Here is a 19,671-nt window from a genome sequence, read left to right on the forward strand (position 1 = left end):
ATTAACCGAGTCGCCACTTCAATGGGCAAAAAGGGGAAATCATTTAATCCTCTTCATAGACACAGAAAACACATTTGACAAAACTGAATACACATTCGTGTCAGAAATTGTTAAGAAAACTAGGAAAAAGGGAACATTCTCAACTTAATAAAGGCATCTATAAAAACGCTGCAGCTAACATCAGACTTAATGGTAAAAGACTGAATGTTTTCTCCTTAAGATCAAGCTGGGGTCTATCGAGGCAAGGCTTTACCTTTTACTTTTACCCCTTCTATTCAGTCTCGCACTGGCAGTCGTAGTCTATGCAGTAAGAAAGAAAAAGAAAAAGAAATAAAAGGCAAAACTAGGCAGTAAACAGTTTAACCTTGCCTTCAAAGAGGTCTGGCCTTTGCCCTTAGCTTCTGAGAGGTAACCTCTATGCTCTCAAAATTTTATGCTTGAGAGGAAGGAGTATCTTTGGTTTTGGGGGATGGGAGTGGCTCACACCAGAAAGACCAATAGAGTGATTCAGGATGGGGTGTTTGGTCACATCATCTCAGTCATCCTGGAGACTGAGATCAATTAAGTGGTCAATCAATCAATCATACCTATGTTATGGAACGCACCCTCCACCCCTGCCAAACCCCCCGCCCCCCCAAAACCCACAACTGAACACTGAGGCTTGCGTGAGCTTCCCTGGTAGCAGCATACTGTTACACATCAATACTAGGAAAGTAATCCATCCTGCCTCTGCTGAAGAGAATAATGGGAGCCCTGTGTCTGGTACTTCCCCAGACTCCAATTTATGCACTTTTGCCCCTGGCTGATTGTAATCTGTATCTTCTCCCTGTGATAAATTGTACCCATGAGTATAATAGCTTTCAGAGTTTGGTGTGTCCTTCTAAGTGAATTATTGAACCTATGGGTGGATGGGAACCACCCAAATCTGTAGTTTGTGTCAGAAGTGAGAGTGATCTCTTGCAGGGACTGTTCCCCGTAGCTTTGTAGCTGGTTAAACTTTTGAGCATACAGATTAGAAAGAAAGAAGTAAAACTGTCTTTATTCGCAGATAACATGATAATTTTGTAGAAAATCATCACACAAAATGCTACTAAATTGGTAAGGGGGTTTACCAAGATCTCAGAATACAGACTGCATTTCAGGACTTGTTGTATATGTATACACGTAGCTCCATGAAACAATAGGAGGTACAGAAATAGACTCTCACAGATGAACAACTGATATTTCAACAAAGGTGCCAAGTAATTCAATGGGGAAAGAATAGTCTTTCGAACAAATGGCACAGAAACAAGTGGATATTCACATGCAAAAATGAACCTTGGCCCTTACCTCACACCAGATACAAAAATTATCTTAAAACTAATCATAGACCAAAGTGTAAAACTATGAAACTTGTAGAAGAAAACATAGGAGAAAATCTTGTGACTCTCCATAAAGCAAAGATTTAGACAGGACACAAAGACCACAAACTATAAAATATTTAGAAGTTGGATTTCACCAACATTAAAAACATTTGCTCTTTGAACATCACTGTTAAGAAAATAACAAACCAAACCATAAACTGGGAGAGAATATTTTCAGGACACTTATCTGATAAATGATTTTGTATCCAGAATGTGTAAGGAACTTTTACAACTCGATAATAGGACTGACAGCTCAGTAATAAATGGATAAAAATTTTAAGAGACACTTTACCAAAAAAGAGATACGGATGGTAAATAAGCAGTGAAAAAATGCTCAGTATCACTAGTCATGAGAAAATGCTAATTAAAACCTCAGTGAGATACTTCTCACTGACACACTTACCAAAATGGCTAAAAACAAATAAACAAATCTCAAGCACATGCTGGCAACCACACTGCTCAGCTGGCATCCCATGCTTTGCTGGTGGGAATGCAAAATGGAAATGGTACAGCCCCTTTGAAAAAGAGCTCAGCAGTTTCTTATAAAGCTAAACATACACTGGCCATACGACTCAGTAACTCCATTTGTGAAAACAAATGTCCCAACAAAGACCTGTGTGTGAATTCCTGTAGCAGACTTATTATTAATAGCCCCAAACGGGAAATAACCCACTGTTCACCAACTTGTGAATGGATGAATTATGCATGGGACGTCCATACACTGGAATACCTCTCAGCAATTAAAAACACACAAAAAAATAACAAAACGCAAAATACTGATACATGTAAGAACATGGATTTTTTTCAAATGCATTATGCTAAGTGAAAGAAGCCAGATTCTAAAGGTTACATTCTGTATGAGTACATTTATATGATTTTCTGGAAACAGAGAGACAGAAAATAGATCAAGGTTGCCAGAGCGTGGGAGTGAGGGTAGGATTGACTACAAGGCACGTGAAGAAACTATTTGGGGTTTTGGAACTGTTTTGTAGTGAATGTTCTTGTGGTGTCATAACTCTTCAAACTGGACACCTAAAAAACAGTCCGTTTTACTTTATATAATTTATACCTCAATAAACTTGACTTACAAACAAAACCCAAACCCTGTGAAAAGACATTTGCAATATGCGTGACTGATAAAGGATTAGTGTCTCAACTCTAGAATATGAAAGGATTCTTATGAACTAATAAGAAAAATTCAAGTCACTTAGTAGAAATAGGTGCAAAAGAACGAGCAGAAATTTCCCCAAATAGGATGAATAAAAAATTAACAAACACATAAAACTGCTTAATCTCATTTAGGAATCAAGGAACCGCCAATTAAACCTTCAGTTGGATATTATTTCCTATCCATCAGATTGGCTCAAAATGAAAGACTAGACCATTTTGAAAGTTAGTTAATAATGTGGAGCAATGGAAACTTTCATCCACTTCTTGTGGGGCTGTAATTTGGTAGAACTATTTTGGAAAACAGTTTGGTATTATTTAGTAAAGTTAAATAGTGTATACTTCCTGATCCTGAAATTCCACCTCTAAGCACATAATACCCTTCTGACATTCTGCCACGTGTGTAGCAGGAGATAGTATAAGAAAGCTTGTAAAAAAAGAAAAAATACAACCCCCGGTATTCATCAAAAGTAGAATAGATACATGTTACTTTATAGCTTTACAGTGTTATATTCATCCACAATTCAAATAAATGAACTATAGGCACAGGCATTAAAGTGAATGAATGTCAAAAACATTCATCTGCATGAAAAGAAACCACAGAAGTACACACAAAATTTGTGTAGACAAGGTTCAAAAGCCTCTGTCTCATAGGCTGTAGAGCATGATCATTTATAAACATGTAGCTGGAGACAAGTTGCCTGTATTTACATTCTAGCTCCCCAGTTCCTAGCTGTGTAACCTTCAACTCCATGCACCACAATTTTCTCACTTGTACAGCGAGGGTGCGAGCACTTACTAAGAGATGCTAACATGCTGGTGTAGCACATGAAGAGATCATCAATGTTAGGCATTATTATTATTCCCTAGCCCACTAGGTGGAAACTCAGTGGTGCCAGGATGGCATACGGGGGGGGGCCCACCCCACCACCCCACCACCGTTGAGCACACGGGGCAGCAGTTAAGACAATGCACAATGACAATGGCTCTGAGTGCAGAAATCTACAGCTGGCATCATGGAGGAGTGTGAACCACCAGGACTCAGGACCTACAGAAATGGAAAGGGAACTGGGATTTCTAGAGCCCCAGGGACAATTCAGCCTAAAATACCAGTTGACATTTGTAGCCAAGTCCTTAACTGTTCTGATGAAACAAGAATTGGAATAAAATCCATGAAGTCCACACTTGGTGCAAGATAAGAACTACATGCAGTCCATTCCCAATTTCTTTTTTCCCTCCCGGCACAGATTTCCCAGATGGTATTTATTCCAAGCCTTTTACTTGACCACATTCTTCCTGTCTCTCAATTGATTGCTTATTGGCAACTTCTTCAAAGAATAGGACAGAAGGAAAAAGACACAAAGTGTAGAGCCCATCAAACCTCACATCTAAGACTTAGCCATTTCTTAAACTCAAGATGCGGTATGGTGAGGCTGAATTTTCATTATGTGAAAATAATTTCGGGGGGAAGTGAGACTTTTGGGCAATCACATGGTTGCCTATTTTATCTGGCTTCTTATCACTAGTTTTTTATAGTTTGATTACTGAACTGTCAGTTTGGAGAATAAAGTGATCTCCTGTTTTGATAGGCTTAGCATTATCATACAGGGTTGACTCTACTTACCAGTGGAAAACTAATGATGGGTTGAAAAGAATGAAACTTTATAACCAAAGGGAACTGTGATCTCTACTACAGTAGGAAAATTCCATATAGTTTTTACTAGTACTTTATCATAACTCCTATACAGAAAGCTGTTATTAAAGTATAATTACTATAATGCCTTGTTTATTACTTACCCTCTTATTTCTACTTGAGCCACAGCAGTGATGTTGATTTGCAGGCTCACAAAATTGCTGTCTGGGTTGTCCTTGTTGGAACTAAAACACAGTTGACATATGATTTAAATTTATTTTCTCAGACGTGTTACTACCAGAGACGATCATAAAAAACCTCCTATATATCAGAGGAGCAACATGCATTACCAATGTGATCATTTGGAAAACAAAAGTATATCCATTCTACAAAATTGTAACCATTTGTAAATGGAAATGCTAAGATCCTCTGTGAGCAAAAGAAATGTAATAACTTTCCATGAGGAGACACCTTATCTGAAAACATAACATATTTCTAGAGAAGCCAGCGTGTCTTTGCTGCAGTGACTAAGCCCAAAAGGCAGTAAGCTGAGTTCTCGTCCAGCTTCTACAAGGGACACATTCCTTAACTTCTCTGTGCATCAAGCTCATTGCCCATCAAATGGGAAAGGACAGCACAGTCAACCCCTGATTTTCCATACTAATAAAAGGAGAACTGGCGTGAATAATCCAAGAGCAGCGCATAATGGAAGAAGTGTTTGTGGTTGGCTCTAGAATGCATCATACCATACATTGTTCTGGCAGCAAACTTACCTTCCTTATGGTTTATTTCTTAAGTAATATTAAAATAAGTGTACTTTACTGCATGCTCACTGGCTGACTAGGATGAGGGGTGAGGAGTGAGGAGTGAATTAGAAGCATGGCCAGTGGAGAGAAGAAGTAAGACCCCAGGAAGAGATTAACATAGGAGATAACATATAGGTTCATCAGGCACCTCAAGATAGAAGGTGCATGTTTAATAATATTTCCTTGAACAGTGGCAAAATTATTTTTAAGTTTGCTGTTTCTTTCTCTCAAATATAATTAGATATAAAATTTCACTTTAAAAAAAGCCAGCAACCAGTGCTGTAAGGAAAATAAAACATCATTTGACAAGAGGCTGGGCCAGTAGCTGGGCTCTGGATGCAGCTGCCATTTGCACACATTGTCTTACTGGGCTGTCATCGAAATCACCCTAATATTCCAAAGGATAAGGCAGCTTTTAGCAGACTGGGATATGACACCACCACTAACAGGTCATGTTTATATTCAGGTCTCATTAAGAAGAGGAAGCCTCCTCCTCTTTTCTCATCATCAAATCTCATGCGCATGCAATGGACAAGCTCTCACACTGATGATGGTAATGGGGCATGTCCCGACTAGCTTTTGAAGCTTTCCAAATGTGGGAGCTGGAAAAGATATGATAAAGGTCTGCTTTCAAAGCAGGAGGAGACAGAATTGTTCCCACAATGCTTTTGAAAAGTGCTGTTCGATTGTATATACTGATAAGGCAACTGAAACGGCAAACACACATAAAAGACATAAACGGGCAAATGTCAGGCTCATTTCCTGCAAAGGGGTATCACTGCTAAGCTTGTGATGAGCCTAGAGGGACTTGTTCGCCAAAGTTTGAACCCCAGTTTCCAGGCCACTTTATTATGATCACATCTGGGGAGGATCAGTCAACTAAAAAGTTTTTTTTTTTTTTTTTTTAAAAGCAGGATTCTGACTTACTAACTACTAAGAAGTCATTAAGTAATTCCCCTCGTTACAGACTTCATGGTTCCAAGTGCATTACAGGGAACTCTTTAGTTTGGAAGCTCAAGTCTAATTGTTCTACATTTTTACCCAGACCTTGTTCTAGTTTCTAGGTCACTACTGCTTTGCAACAGTGGAAATTAGAATTATAGAAAAAAAGTTTTATTTAAGTTATCCTATAATTCTATTGCATTTTGCTTCCAAGTGGTTTAAATAGTACAATTTTCACGACAACATCCTGAAAATATAAATAGATGTCAAGCATCAAAATTGTCTTCGGGGCTTCCCTGGTGGCGCGGTGGTTGAGAGTCCGCCTGCCGATGCAGGGGACACGTGTTCGTGCCCTGGTCCGGGAGGATCCCACATGCCGCGGAGCGGCTGGGCCCGTGAGCCACGGCCGCTGAGCCTGCGTGTCCGGAGCCGGTGCTCCGCAACGGGAGAGGCCACGGCTGTGAGAGGCCCGCATACCGCAAAAAAAAAAATTGTCTTCGGACAGGAGTCTAATACGAGGCTTATAGAGGCTGTTCTGAAAAGTCACAAAAGCAGTGGCAGAATCCAAGGCTCATTAAAATCACCCTCTGTCATACAGGCTTGCCGGGGCACTTGGTACTGCAACCAGTGGTGTCAGCAAAATCTCCTGGTAAGAAAAGACACCAGGCTGGATATATAACTTAGATGCATCTTTCACCTCTTTCCTGGAAGGAAACCTCCCTCACTAATACCACTGCTCCATTCAAACAAACAATTCATCACTGCCCTGGATGCTGAGCTATTTATACTGTCGGTGCTAGTTCTTCTCAAGAAATGATGAATTTCCTCTCCATGACTATAGCTTATGTCATGTACCAAGGATAAACATGTTTTTCACTTATTACTCCGATGCTATTTTCTTTCTCCTTATTGTTTCCTATTTTCTATTTTCTAACATTCCCTCTATGCTTTCTGCAGTCTCTGGAATGTCAGCAAAACAATACAATGTTCATTTCACCATTACTGAGGAAGCAGCTTCAAGGATGATCACAAAGATCTGTTTGTACATGGGAATGCAAACTGAGACCAGCTCTAAGCAGGGAGGAAGATGTTTACATGTCACATAGAGCCGGGGCATGAAGAGACAGTTAATGCAAACATTTGGTGACACAAAATACTTTAAGTTTATTAATTTTCTCTTCTGCGTTCTATTTGTGGAAAAGGATATTAAATGTGGGTACCGGTGGTCAATGTGCTCAAAAGCTTGAGTTCAGACTTGAGAGCATTTGGTTTAATTTATTTTTGGTTTAAGCACATTTAAACTGAGTACAAACCATCCATTAAACACTTATGTACATCTTTGGAGCCCACCAACAAAGCATGCAGATAAATGCTCACCACTATATTTGAATATTAAAAGTATTCTCAAAACTTCTATGTTTTGGGAATTTGATGTTTAGTATGTTGCGGTTGCCTCTCCAGTTCTTTCTACATTTCTGCATTTTTGTATTTTTCAGGATAATGTTAGAATAGTCATGAGTTTCTATAGTGTCTGAGGATGGAATATAATCACGGACCATTTTAGATGAAGAGCGATGTTTAAAATGCGACCATTTCTATTTTCCATCAAATTCAGCACTTCCTCTCTAAATTCATTATTTGAATGATGATATACAGGATGGTTTCGGGGGAGGCATTTACAACATGATTTAGTGTCTTTTGCTCCTTGATTCAGCTACTAGTTACATCCATTCTGTTACTCGAAACTGCAATAAAGGGTAAGAAGCAAACATCAGGAATTTGCTTTGCATCCTTGTACCAGACTTTCTGTCTAAAGGCTGCAACTTTTATGAGATAGGTATCTTTTTCTGAAGTGATGCAAAGCTTCATGCTACTGCAGGATCAGTGTTACAGACAATGATGGTGAAAAACAGAAACTTCAGGTTACTGAAGTGTCTGGAGAGATGGTGGTCCTTCCCTATGGAGTGCTTTTTCTTTTTCTCTTTTTCTTTTCTGAAAACTTAGAAATATAAACAGGAGATTTTCCAAATGAAAATATTTTGGACTACCTGAACCTCTTGGAAAATATACATTTACATAGATACAAAGAAATGATTTAATAAGCTTTTGGTAAAATGAAGGGGTATGATAGATGAATTCATTCCATCTGTATCCCATCACTAAGTTGGGTAAAATTTTTAACATCTCTGAGATTCAGCAGAAAATATTTAAGTTAAATTCAAAAAAGAACTGACTAAGGTCAGACAAGAACACCTAAGTTAGAAAACCTTCCTTCCTAGAAATCTGTCACAAAGTTGAGGGGTTATGGTTTGTGACACAGGTTGCAGATTTTAAAAATCTACTACATTCTTATAGAGATTATATATATATATAAGGTTTTTAAAATTTTTATTTATTTATTTTTGGCTGCGTTGGGTCTTCATTGCTGCCCACGGGCTTTCTCTAGTTGCGGCGAGCGGGGGCTGCTCTTTGTTGAGGTGCGCGGGCTTCTCATTGCAGTGGCTTCTCTTGTTGCAGAGCACGGGCTCTAGGCACACAGGCTTCAGTAGTTGTGGCTCATGGGCTCCAGAGCGCAGGCTCAGGAGTTGTGGTGCACGGGCGCAGTTGCTCTGCGGCACGTGGGATCTTCATGGACCAGGGATGGCACCTGCATCCCTTGCATTGGCAGGCGGATTCTTATCCACTGTGCCACCAAGGAAGTCCGGGATTATATACTTTTTAAAAAAAACTCGTAAACCTCTAACTGAAGTAGCTATTAGAAAGTAATCCACCGTGTAAAGTAATTTCTCTAAAAGTCATCACGCTCTAATGACTTTCCTTCTTGCAGGACAGGAGGTAAGTTTAGAGATTAGTCCTCTTGCACACCAGTATTTGAGAACCAAATTGTAGGTACTGACTTCAGAGACATTGTTATATTAGAATAAGGGTTGAACACACTGGGCATGTGCTGTCTATATTAGTGTTTTTCACACGTTTAAAACTGCAGCCCACAAATACATATGTGTGCGTGTATATGTATACATATAGAGCCTACAGGATGTCTTATGACACACATTTACATGTATCTGAAAGGAATTTTTCATGAACTCTGATATATTCCATTCAGTATCCTTTTCTTTTCATCTAGGTCTAGAGCCATTACATTGATTCCCTTACTGGCTGAAGGGTTTAAGTCCACCCTTGGGAACCCCTGGCCCTCATGACACATTGCTCTCTGTAGGTCTTTTAACTCATGAAATATTATTTTCAGCCATGAAGGAGCAAACAGAATAGACAGAGACAAGGTAAAGTCCCGCTTGAATCGTGGGGCAGAGTCAGCCTTAGACAAATGGGGCTGCTCCCTTCAGGGTTTGGCGTAGAGTTGCCAGAGAAGGCCCTGCCTTCTGAATATATGATCTTACCTGCGTCCTGCCTTGCTGCTCACAATTAAACCATCAGAGACTCACTCATCCTTGAAAAGTTAGATTTCAAGATCGCAAGCTCAAAATCTATGCTTTTTGTGGAGAAATTATGTTCTCAGGGATTAGCTGACCCCCAGCAGAGAGAATGGCAGGATGTGGTAGGGGTACTGGTGCGGGGTGGGAAAAGCCATGTGCATCAGAAAGAGGAAAGACGGAGGAGCAGGTGGGGTGGGAGCGTGCTCAGGACAAAATTTTACTGTCACACCTTGGCCTGCAGAATGGATCTCTTCTTCAAAAGCCACAAACACACACACACACACACACACACACACACACACACAAAAATAGAAAAGAAAATGAAAAAAAACTGAAATAACTAATAACTGAGAAACGAAGGAAAAATGGTCTGTGAACGTCTGGGTTCTAATTTCAGAAGAAAGTTTAAGGTGAAGGAGCTTGATGAGGGCATTCATTTCACCATGGATTCTCTTTACTACTGAATGCTGATGGTATTTCAGGCATGTAAAGATCTAACCTTCTGATTTGGAGATCGAAGTTAATGCTTATGTTTGTTTTCTCAAGTCGTGGAACTGCAAATCGGAGGCCCAGAGAAGACTAAAAAAAAAAAAAAAAAATCACAAGACACTAAGTTTATTACATGGGAGGAACCTGATACACAGCACAGAAATCTTTTTAAGTCATCCCTGCAAATCCCCACCCTAGACTGCTGTCCCTTTTTCTGCTTCTACCTTGGGGTAGCTGAGACTTTGGGGTCCAGGCGATGTGAGTCCCTACACATTGTGGTTCCCTCTCTTCATTTATCCTCCTATCAACTCTTTTCCTGCCACCTTCTTTATGTGCTAAATTAAAAACAACCTAAATATACGAGAAGAGAGTGATTTAGAAAACTGTGATGATTCTGTTTGATGGACATTTAGGTCATCATTGAAGTTACATCTGTGAAGCCTATGCCATGTGGAAAATGCTTCTAATGTAACTATGGTCAAAAAAGAAAAAAGGTTGCAAAGTTGTATGTGCCATGGTTTCACCTATGGTTTTAAAAGGCTACCAGTGGAAAAATTACTGTACAGGAGTGAGGGTGTCTTGTAAGAAAATATACCAGGATAATACACTGCAGTTAAGGTTGTGAGTGTATGGATAATTTTTTCCACCTTTCTTTCTCTTCCAAAGTTTTAAAACTGTTCTTAATATTTTTATAGTTTGAAAAGAGCTTTTTAAAAACCTGGAGGAAAGTGAATCCAATGATAATATAAATAAGGAGGTAAAAATAATAGCTAAGACATGTAATTATATTACTTAGGCTCTCATGCGCTGTACTAAGCCTTATGTGCAATGTCTCATGTAATCACAACATCCACGCTACAAGGTGTATGGTGAACGCGGACATTTTACAGTCCAGCAGCAATCTGAGGATTAGGGAGATTAAGTGCCTTGCTCCAGGTGCCGAGCAAATAAACTCTAGATTTGGAACTGAAATCGCTACAAGCCAACTCCAGAACCTGGAACTCACAGCCACTACGCTATGAGAATCAAACCAGCAATCAAACTCGTGTTATTATGAACCAGTAATAATATGAACTCATAATAAACCATCATTTTTATCATAAATCATCATTTCACCAGCCCTTACCGAATGAGCTGCAAGCCATACCTGGTGGCTTTACATATACCAACCATATCATTGCATTGCTCCAAACATTCCTACAAACAGGTATTCTCCCATCTCAGTGTGACTTGCCCAAGGTATCACTGCTGATCAATGGAGAAACTGGGATAATAATTAGGGTGTGCCTAATTATTAAGCCTATACATCCTTATGCCCCAGCCAGGATGAAGTCCTTCATAATTCCAAATGTGCAATTTTCTGTCAGACCTCTGGGGCTTTGCACATGCTCTTCGCTCTTCTTTAGAAACTTTTAAAGTCTTTTCCTGCTTTTTCTACTTGCAGAACTCCTACTCATGCATCAAAACTCAGGACAAGGGATCCTCCTGCAATACACCCTCCAAGCCCACAGGCCAGGTCAGGCAGAAATGTTCTCTTTATTCTTCGTCTCCTTCTTTGCTACTCACCCATGACTCAACCTATAATGTTGCTAAATTTTAAGTTTCTTATGGAATGGGGATTGTACATTTTCATCTCGATATTATCAGACTCTAGTTTAGTACCAGGCGTATAGAAGGGGTGTAATTAAAAATGGTGAAAAAGAGTGTGCCCTTGTTTGCACACTTCCAGTGATGGGGAGCTTACTATATTGTGGGGAGGCCTGTTTAATGTTGGTCTTTTATTATTCAGCACAAGATGAGGATACCCTAAAGGTGTGACAATTTCATACTGATAAGAGGCATATGTTCTTAACTAGAACCAAAAGCCAGATCTCTGGGCATTGATTCTAAAGAGCCTTTGTTGAGCCACTGTTTTTTTTTATTATTATTATCCTACTAGAGAGATTTTGTGAATTTTTACAAATCTTAGCGGTATATAAATATTTTACATTACTAAAGCTATTATATGAAAATGATGTTACTACTTACAAATCAGAAGTAAACTTCTGAATACAACCTTGAATGCTTTGTTAAAATAAAAAGTCACTTGAAAACTACTTTTTAAAAAATATCAGGACCGGGATAATTAACCCCGGCAATTTGTGATGCTTTTTAATAGTTAGGACTACTTTTACAGTTGGAATTTTACTACAACCCATTAAGAGTATTCTTTTAGAAGTACAAGATGAAGAAGTAAATAAATCAAAGCATTTTATAACAAAACAGAATGCAATAAAATTTGATGTGTTTAAGGGCATTCAAGGGTGAGATAAGAAAGCTATTAGGTTTCTTCTACTATAGACCTCAGAGATAAACAAATACAAACAATTTACTTCCTTGACTTCTAAAGATTATTTGCTGGTAAAATGGATTGACATCTTTTCACATTTGTGGCTAAGACCACACTGCCATTTTTACCCTCCACTTTGAACAACACTGGTGTCCAGTTTTTGTTCCAAGATTATCCTTAGTTATTGATGACCTTAGATGACCTCTGGTCTGGATATAACACTTTTAATACTGAAAAAGGAATGAGTGCCCGGTCACCTACAGACGCTAACACCATTACCACCATGTCAGTTCATTTCTGTCTGGCCTTAGGTAGACCTTTTCCTATCAAATTGGGTGGCTGAATTTTTCTTGAAAACTAGTCAAAGGATTTATTAGCTTCTAGATAAAAGGATTCTAAAGAAAAATGTTCTAATATCTCAGCTTAGACATCCCATTCTATCTTTCATGGCTTTGTTGAAAAATCTCATGTTATTCATTAGTTTTTATCCAATTTTTGCAGACCTGCTAGAACGTGGGCTTTTTGTTGAGGCCTGGTTCGAATCCTGGTTTCTGTTCTTCATTATGTGAGACTTTGGGTAACTCATTTGATTTCTCTGGGTCTCAGTTTCCTCATCCATAACACAGGAGAAATACCTGACTCATAGGATTGTTGGTAGTTGTGAAAATTAAATGAGATAACACACACAAAACACCCAGTGATGGAATTATAACACGGAGGGCAATCAATACATGTTAGTTAATAAAAATCTGTTATAAACATTTACCTTTCCTTTAAATATTTACTTTTTTGACCCAAGAAGTGAGTTTACTAGACTACAGCTTGGCATATCTTTTAAATACTCAGGACGAACGGAATGATAATCAATTTAGAATATAAAAAGGCAAACATATTATTTTAGCACAGTATCCTAGATTATAAACTGGGAACAGGTGTTACTGGATAGACAGTTTCAAAGGCTCAAATAAATATGAGAAACACTGGGCTAGAAGGTTTCCTTACTGCAGAACTTCTCAGCACCTTCAAAATGGAACAGGCACCTGAATGTCCCAGGGGAGGATATGATTCTCAGCAGTGACTATAGGGCTCCCTTTTAAGGGCTTGCCTCAAAGGATTAACACTCTTTGGAAGACGCTTTGGGAAGCTGTTCTAATACAAACCTACACACTTACACATTTCCAGGAAGGTTTTTTCAAATAGGCCATTTCATTATCAATGAATCATAAGCATCTAATTTAAAACAGAGGAATACATATGTTTAATTTGTAACACTTAATTATGTAGTATTTTCAGATTTCAGGTTTTTTTCCTGATTTATGACTCCATAAAATAATGATTTCTACTATGATATTTATTACAAGGAGTTACTCTGTGTATACTTAAACTGCAATGGTATAAAATGAATTTATTGACCACAAGTAATCCTGAATGGGAAGTTCCTAAATCTGGAAACAAAGAAAGAAAAAGAAGGTTCCTTATTCTTTCATAAGCCTGTTACAGATCATGATTGATCCTTTCTTTTTTCTTGCTATAAACAATTTTCTGCATTATTCTTTATCAAGTAAGATGCATGGAAAATACAGACCTGGTAAAGCTGTTTTCAAACCTGGATTATGGTAATATTTTAACAGGAAAACACTGTGAATGATATTCACATGGGAGGTATATCTAAAGTAAAAGTTTAATCATCTTTGCTAAAATTCTTAATTCTGTTATTTCTTAAATCCTTTACATCGTAGTTCTTCTTGGATTCAAAGAAAACATTTGTAGTGAAATTCAAAGAAAAAATACTCGAGAAAAAAATCTGTAGTAAAAAAAATAGTTTTTAGAGATTTGTTGAGACTGAAGACATGTAAGACTGACGTCAAAAGAAAAGGCATATGGGCTTCCCTGGTGGCGCAGTGGTTGAGAGTCCACCTGCCGCTGCAGGGGACGTGGGTTTGTGCCCCGGTCCGGGAGGATCCCACGTGCCGCGGAGCGGCTGGGCCCGTGAGCCATGGCCGCTGAGCCCGCGCGTCCGGAGCCTGTGCTCCGCAACGGGAGAGGCCACAACAGTGAGAGGCCCGCGTACCACACACACACACACAAAAAGGCATATGAAAGTATTCATCATTTTGTGTATTTTAGCTCAGATTGTCCACTCGGTGTGGGGTTGTGATGCAAAATCCCACCACCCTGGGAATTTCCTGCCTAATTGGTTTGAGTTACCAGGTGCTAAATTGCTGAGTGCTAACTTGGGGGGTGCTCTCCACTAGTTCTCTTTAAAATTCAATTAGAAATCAGTTAAGTGCATCTGGTTTTCTCTTACGTTTGTTCCAGCCACCATAGGGTTCCCAAGGTCACACACCACCATTCGGGTGACATTGTCCATCTTGTACTCACAGCTCAGTGGTCGCAGTGCCTGCAACGGGAAGGAACACCAGTGTGGAGTCAGGGGCGGAATAAACGACATCCTGCCGCAAAAGCGATGCTGTGGGCCAGGCAGCTTCTCTTGATTTCAAACACCTGTGTGAGTGCCTGAGCCCAAGGGTTCATGTGTGACCATCACCTCAGAAGAGAAGCTTGTGAGAAAAGACCAAAGTTTAATTTTAAGAAGAAACATGTTGTATGGGTAAACACATTTGTTGTGTTTCATTGAGGAAGAAAATGCTTAGTAGAATATATATATATATATATATGTGTGTGTGTGTGTGTGTGTATATATATATATATATATGTATATATACATACATATATGTATATATACATATATATATATATATACACACACACACACATATTTTTTTTCTTTTATTTTTTGGCTGCTCCGCGTGGCATGTGGGATCTTAGTTCCCTGACCAGGGACTGAACCCGCACCCCCTGCAGTGGAAGCGCTGAGTCTTAACCACTGGACCGCCAGGGAACTCCCTGAAAATGCTTAGCAGACTATTTATATGAACATTTTTGAAATGATTTGCACTACTGTTCATGTTCAGTTTGGGCCATGAAGATCATGGATAATTAAACATAACTAAACAAATTAATTTTTGCAAACATGAAATGACAGCAAGATGTATATTATAGATTATCCTACAACGCAATGACCATTTGCAAGAGAATTGCTTTGGACACAAATTTCTCCATACCATGGTTCCATTTTGAGATTACACACCCAATCTTAGTTCAATCCTATAAATACTTAAGATGGGAAGAGAACACTTTTTTATGTTTACCCACTGCTTTTCACCTCCCGTCTTGCCCCATATCCTGTTCTGATGAGAATGTATAAAAACTCAAGTTTGAAGAGGCACTTAGAACTGTGTGCTGGAGAAGGTCTCATGGTTAGAGCCGACGGGCTTATTTTACTTAGCCTGATGTCCTTAAGGGTCATCCATGTTGTAGTATGTGGCAGAATTTCCTTCCTTAAGGCTGAATAATATTCCATTGTATGTGTGTACTGTATATTGTTCATCTCTTCACCCACCGATGGCCATTTGGGTTGTTTCCACCTCTTGGCTATTGTGAATAGTGCTGCTACGAAAATGGATGTGCAGGTATCAGTTGAGATACTGATTTTATTTCCTTTGTATATATACACAGAAGTGGCATTGCTGGATCATATGATAGTTCTCTTTTGAAGTTTTTGAGGATGATGTAATTTTTAAGGGGAAAATTTGGGGAGACTGTTGCTTTGCTGATTGCATGAGGTGGTGTTAGTGTATTTCTTATTGGGCCCCAGTTCTTGAACACTGCTTTGTTTAACTGGGCACCTGAGCATCTCATAGCTCAGGAATAATTTTTAGGTTATTGTTCATTCATTTTGGAGATTTCTCTGAGGTTCAAAGAATAATTTTAGGAGATGATCTGGATCTTAAACTGCATTTTTGAGTTCATTGCCAAAGCCTGTTATTTGTACCATAATGGCAATTTAGTACACAAGGGAAAATAAGGGTTATATTTATTGCAGCATCTGTGTTTGTGTTTAAACTACTGTTTATTTTAGCAAGAACAAGGTTGTGATTCAACACTGGTTTCAGGTTAGTGGAAAAAACTGAGATTGTGGTGTTTTGCTTTCTAGTCTTCTGTCCTGTGTTTCTGGGCAAAACAAATGAAAGGAAAACAGTGAAATCTAGTGGAAAAGGAGTTATTGCCTATGTTTGTGTTATTATAAATGTTCCTGTGTTTAAATTAATGGATCTTTACAGTGGAATATTATGCCAGAATTACAAAGGATGTGTTATATCTATGAGTGTTGATCTGGAAAGATAGTCTATGAAATGTAGATGTAGAGATGGAGGTGTGTATGTGTGGGTAGAGAAAATAGTCTGCAAGGATATATAAACTGAGTGGAGAGAATTAAAAGTTATTTCTATGTGGTAGCATTAAAAAAAAAAAAAGTTACACCCGACGGAGGGGAAAGTAAAGGAGGTTTATCTTTGGACTCCTGTCCTCTGGTCACAGCTCTCCCTTGTGTCTTCAGGCTAGAAATCCACATCTGGATCTCCACCCTGAGCCCCTTTCCATCTTTCAAAACCTAATGTCCCTATGGCCCTGCTCTTGCCCGTGGTAATAGCTACATATGTTCATCCATTATTTCACTCTAACTTGTTAAGTGCTACTGATATATTACCTGTCAGCCTCATTCCCAAAGATAAGCTTGCAAACTGAGGACTTTCACAAAGGACCCCATGAGAGGACCATGGAAGAGGGTTCCAAATACAAGGACCACTTATCCGTCGGTCAGCTCTATCGAAATTTCATTTAAGGAAGTCATGTGAATTTTCAAGGATAAGTTTCAGAATCCACCTCCTTTCCATTCTTTCCACATGGTTGAGAAAAACCAAGAGCCAAAACCAAAACAAAGAAAAGGCAAATGAACCCCAGATACCTAAGTCAAGAGCTCTGTGGGTAAATCATACGCTTTAAGAAAATGAGCTTAAGCAAGCAGGGGGTTTTTTGTATCTGTTCTCTTCCAGGGCCTAGAAAAACATCCAGCACAAAGCAGTAGACGGTGTCAGGAGATACACAGCAAACGTAGCTCCCAATCTTTCCTACGAGGAGCCTGAAATGAAATGGACAAGCACACAGCTGAGTATAAAGCCCTCTTCCTGCCATCAGCCATTGAAAGGTGTGTTTTAACTCATGAGAAAGAAATGAAATCTCTGATATTCAGAGGCAGCATTTAATACCTGCTCTTTCCAAATAACCCGAGTGACATGTTAGTCTCCTAAGGAGGTAAGAAACATATTTTCCAAAAGCTGATAATATTTTTCCTTCTCAAAGGTAGCTTTAGCATGTATTCAAGTTCTGAAGGATCCATAACTAACTCTAATTGTACAGAGATGTTTTGTGTTAGGATTACTAACTCAATCCTGAAAACAGGAAAAAAAAAAAAAAAAGAACTCAGCAACAGCTTTCCAAAATACCCACGTGTCCCTTGAATATAATTCAAGGATTTGGTTTCTGTAGTAAATATTTTTATCTTATCTGAAGGTTGAAAGTCATATGTACATTTTTTCCCCAGCTTTCTAGAAATAGCTTTTTCACATCAATCAGAGATCTTTTCTCTCCCCAGATTCCCCACCCTTTTTCTTTTTTTAACCTTTATTTCCTCTCTCTGAGTGGGAGAAACAATGATTGTTTTTGTAGATACTTCTAGATTATTTTCCTCAGCTGTTCCTGGGACTATCTTGTTCTCTTCCATTTATAGCTCTTAGAGTATTATTCATTCACTGAAAATATTTACTGTGTACCTGCCACTTACCAGGCACTGATCAAAAAAAAAACACCCTTGTCCTCCTTAAATGTCCTATTATTATAAGAATCGTAATAAGGAATCACAAGCAATTGTAACAAGCACTGGAAACACACAGTTAGTACAGTTTGTTAAGTTTCATGAGAGCAGAAATTCACAGTGATGGAGGAGGACAGACACATAGAAGTAAGCAATCAGAGAAGACATCCTGGAGGAAGTGACATAACCTCATAGGGGGCCTGGCAACTCAGTGGTTAAGAAGACGGGCCTGGACCTGACAGCTGAGGTGTCAATCTTGGTTCTGCTACGTAATAGCTGTGTACCTTTGGGCATGTTTCTGAATTTCTCCTTATCTATACAACAGGGAAAATGATAGCCTTACTGTTTCTCTATCAGGCTGTTATGAGGACTAAGTAAATTGAATACTTGCAAGAGCACAGAGCAGAGTCCAGTTCATAGCAATTGCTTGGTGAATTTCAGCAGCCTCAGTCGTTATTAGGCTGAGGCCTGAAGGGTGAGTAGTAAGAAGTGAGCTGGGGAAAGGGGATGAGAGAGTAGAGTTACAGAGGAAACAGCAGGTGCGAGCTCTCTGTGGCGGGAGGGCACATAGGTATTACAGAAACAGAAAAGAAATTCCATCCCTCTAGGACTAGGGTGGGAGGTAAAGGAAGGAAGCAAAGACTCGTGATGAAGCTGAGGAGGTCAGCAGGGTTGATGTAATTAAGGGCCTCATAAGTCATCTCAGGGCTTTGTAGGACTTTATCCTATAAGCAATGGGAAGCTAGTGAGGGTTTTCAGCCAGAGAGTGACAGGGTCAGATTTGCATTTTAGAAAGAGGGCTTCCCAGGGCTTCCCTGGTAGTGCAGTGGTTAAGAATCCGCCTGCCAATGCAGGAGACACAGATTTGATCCCTGGTCCGGGAAGATCCCACATGCAGTGGAGCAACTAAGCCCGTGAGCCACAACTACTGTGCTCGCGTGCCACAACTACTGAGCTCGTGTGCCACAACTACTGAAGCCCACGCACCTAGAACCCGTGCTCCGCAACAAGAGAAGCCACTGCAACGAGAATCCCGTGCACCACAACGAAGAGTAGCCCCTGCTCACCGCAACTAGAGAAAGCCCAGCAACGAAGACCCAACACAGCCTAAAAAAGAAAGAAAGAAAGAGAGCTTCCCATGCAGGGAAGGGGCTGGAGGCTGGGAGATGGGGAGATGAGTTAGGAGACTGGTGTAGCCATCTTGGAAGAAGACTGTGCCAGCCTGGAGGAAGGCAGTGACCGTGGCAGTGAGATGGAGAGAGGATAGGATTGGACAGGTATAGGACTGACTTAGGCTTTAGAAACTGGGTGGAGACTGGCACGATTCTCTGAGACAGACTAGAGGGAGGAGGAGTGTGGGAAGATGACGTCTAGTTCCGGACGCACTGCATGTGAGGTAGTTTGAGACAGAGGAGTGGAGCATGTATGAGGTCCCTTGAATAGACACATTCATAGTGACAGAATGTGGAACACTGGGTACCAGAGGTGGGGAAAGGGGGCAAGAGGGAGTTGGTGTTTCATGGGTACAGAGTTTCAGTCTGGGGTGATGAAAGTGTTCTGGAGATGGACGGTAGTGATGGTTACACGACAATCTGATTATACTTCGTGGCACTGAACTGTACACCTCAAAAGGGTTAAAATGGTACATTTTATGTTACATATAGTTTATAACAATAATAATAAAAAGATAGA

The 19,671-nt window shown here is 39.6% G+C and overlaps 1 protein-coding gene across 1 annotated transcript in view; it reads right to left on the bottom strand.

Moving 5' to 3' along the window:
* The window catches only part of ITGA8 (integrin subunit alpha 8), a 180,924-nt gene that overhangs the window by 51,095 nt on the left and 110,158 nt on the right, over positions 1 to 19,671 (bottom strand). Inside the window, exons 25-27 of the mRNA XM_024750072.1 lie at positions 14,515 to 14,607; positions 9,888 to 9,967; positions 4,368 to 4,448 (exon numbers count right to left, since the gene is read on the bottom strand). Coding sequence (XP_024605840.1) covers positions 4,368 to 4,448; positions 9,888 to 9,967; positions 14,515 to 14,607 — 254 coding nt within the window. The remainder of the gene's footprint in view (positions 1 to 4,367; positions 4,449 to 9,887; positions 9,968 to 14,514; positions 14,608 to 19,671) is intronic.

The sequence above is a fragment of the Neophocaena asiaeorientalis genome, unplaced genomic scaffold, assembly GCF_003031525.2.
Source record: "Neophocaena asiaeorientalis asiaeorientalis breed wild unplaced genomic scaffold, Neophocaena_asiaeorientalis_V1.1 scaffold4, whole genome shotgun sequence".
NCBI classification, from domain to species: domain Eukaryota; kingdom Metazoa; phylum Chordata; class Mammalia; order Artiodactyla; family Phocoenidae; genus Neophocaena; species Neophocaena asiaeorientalis.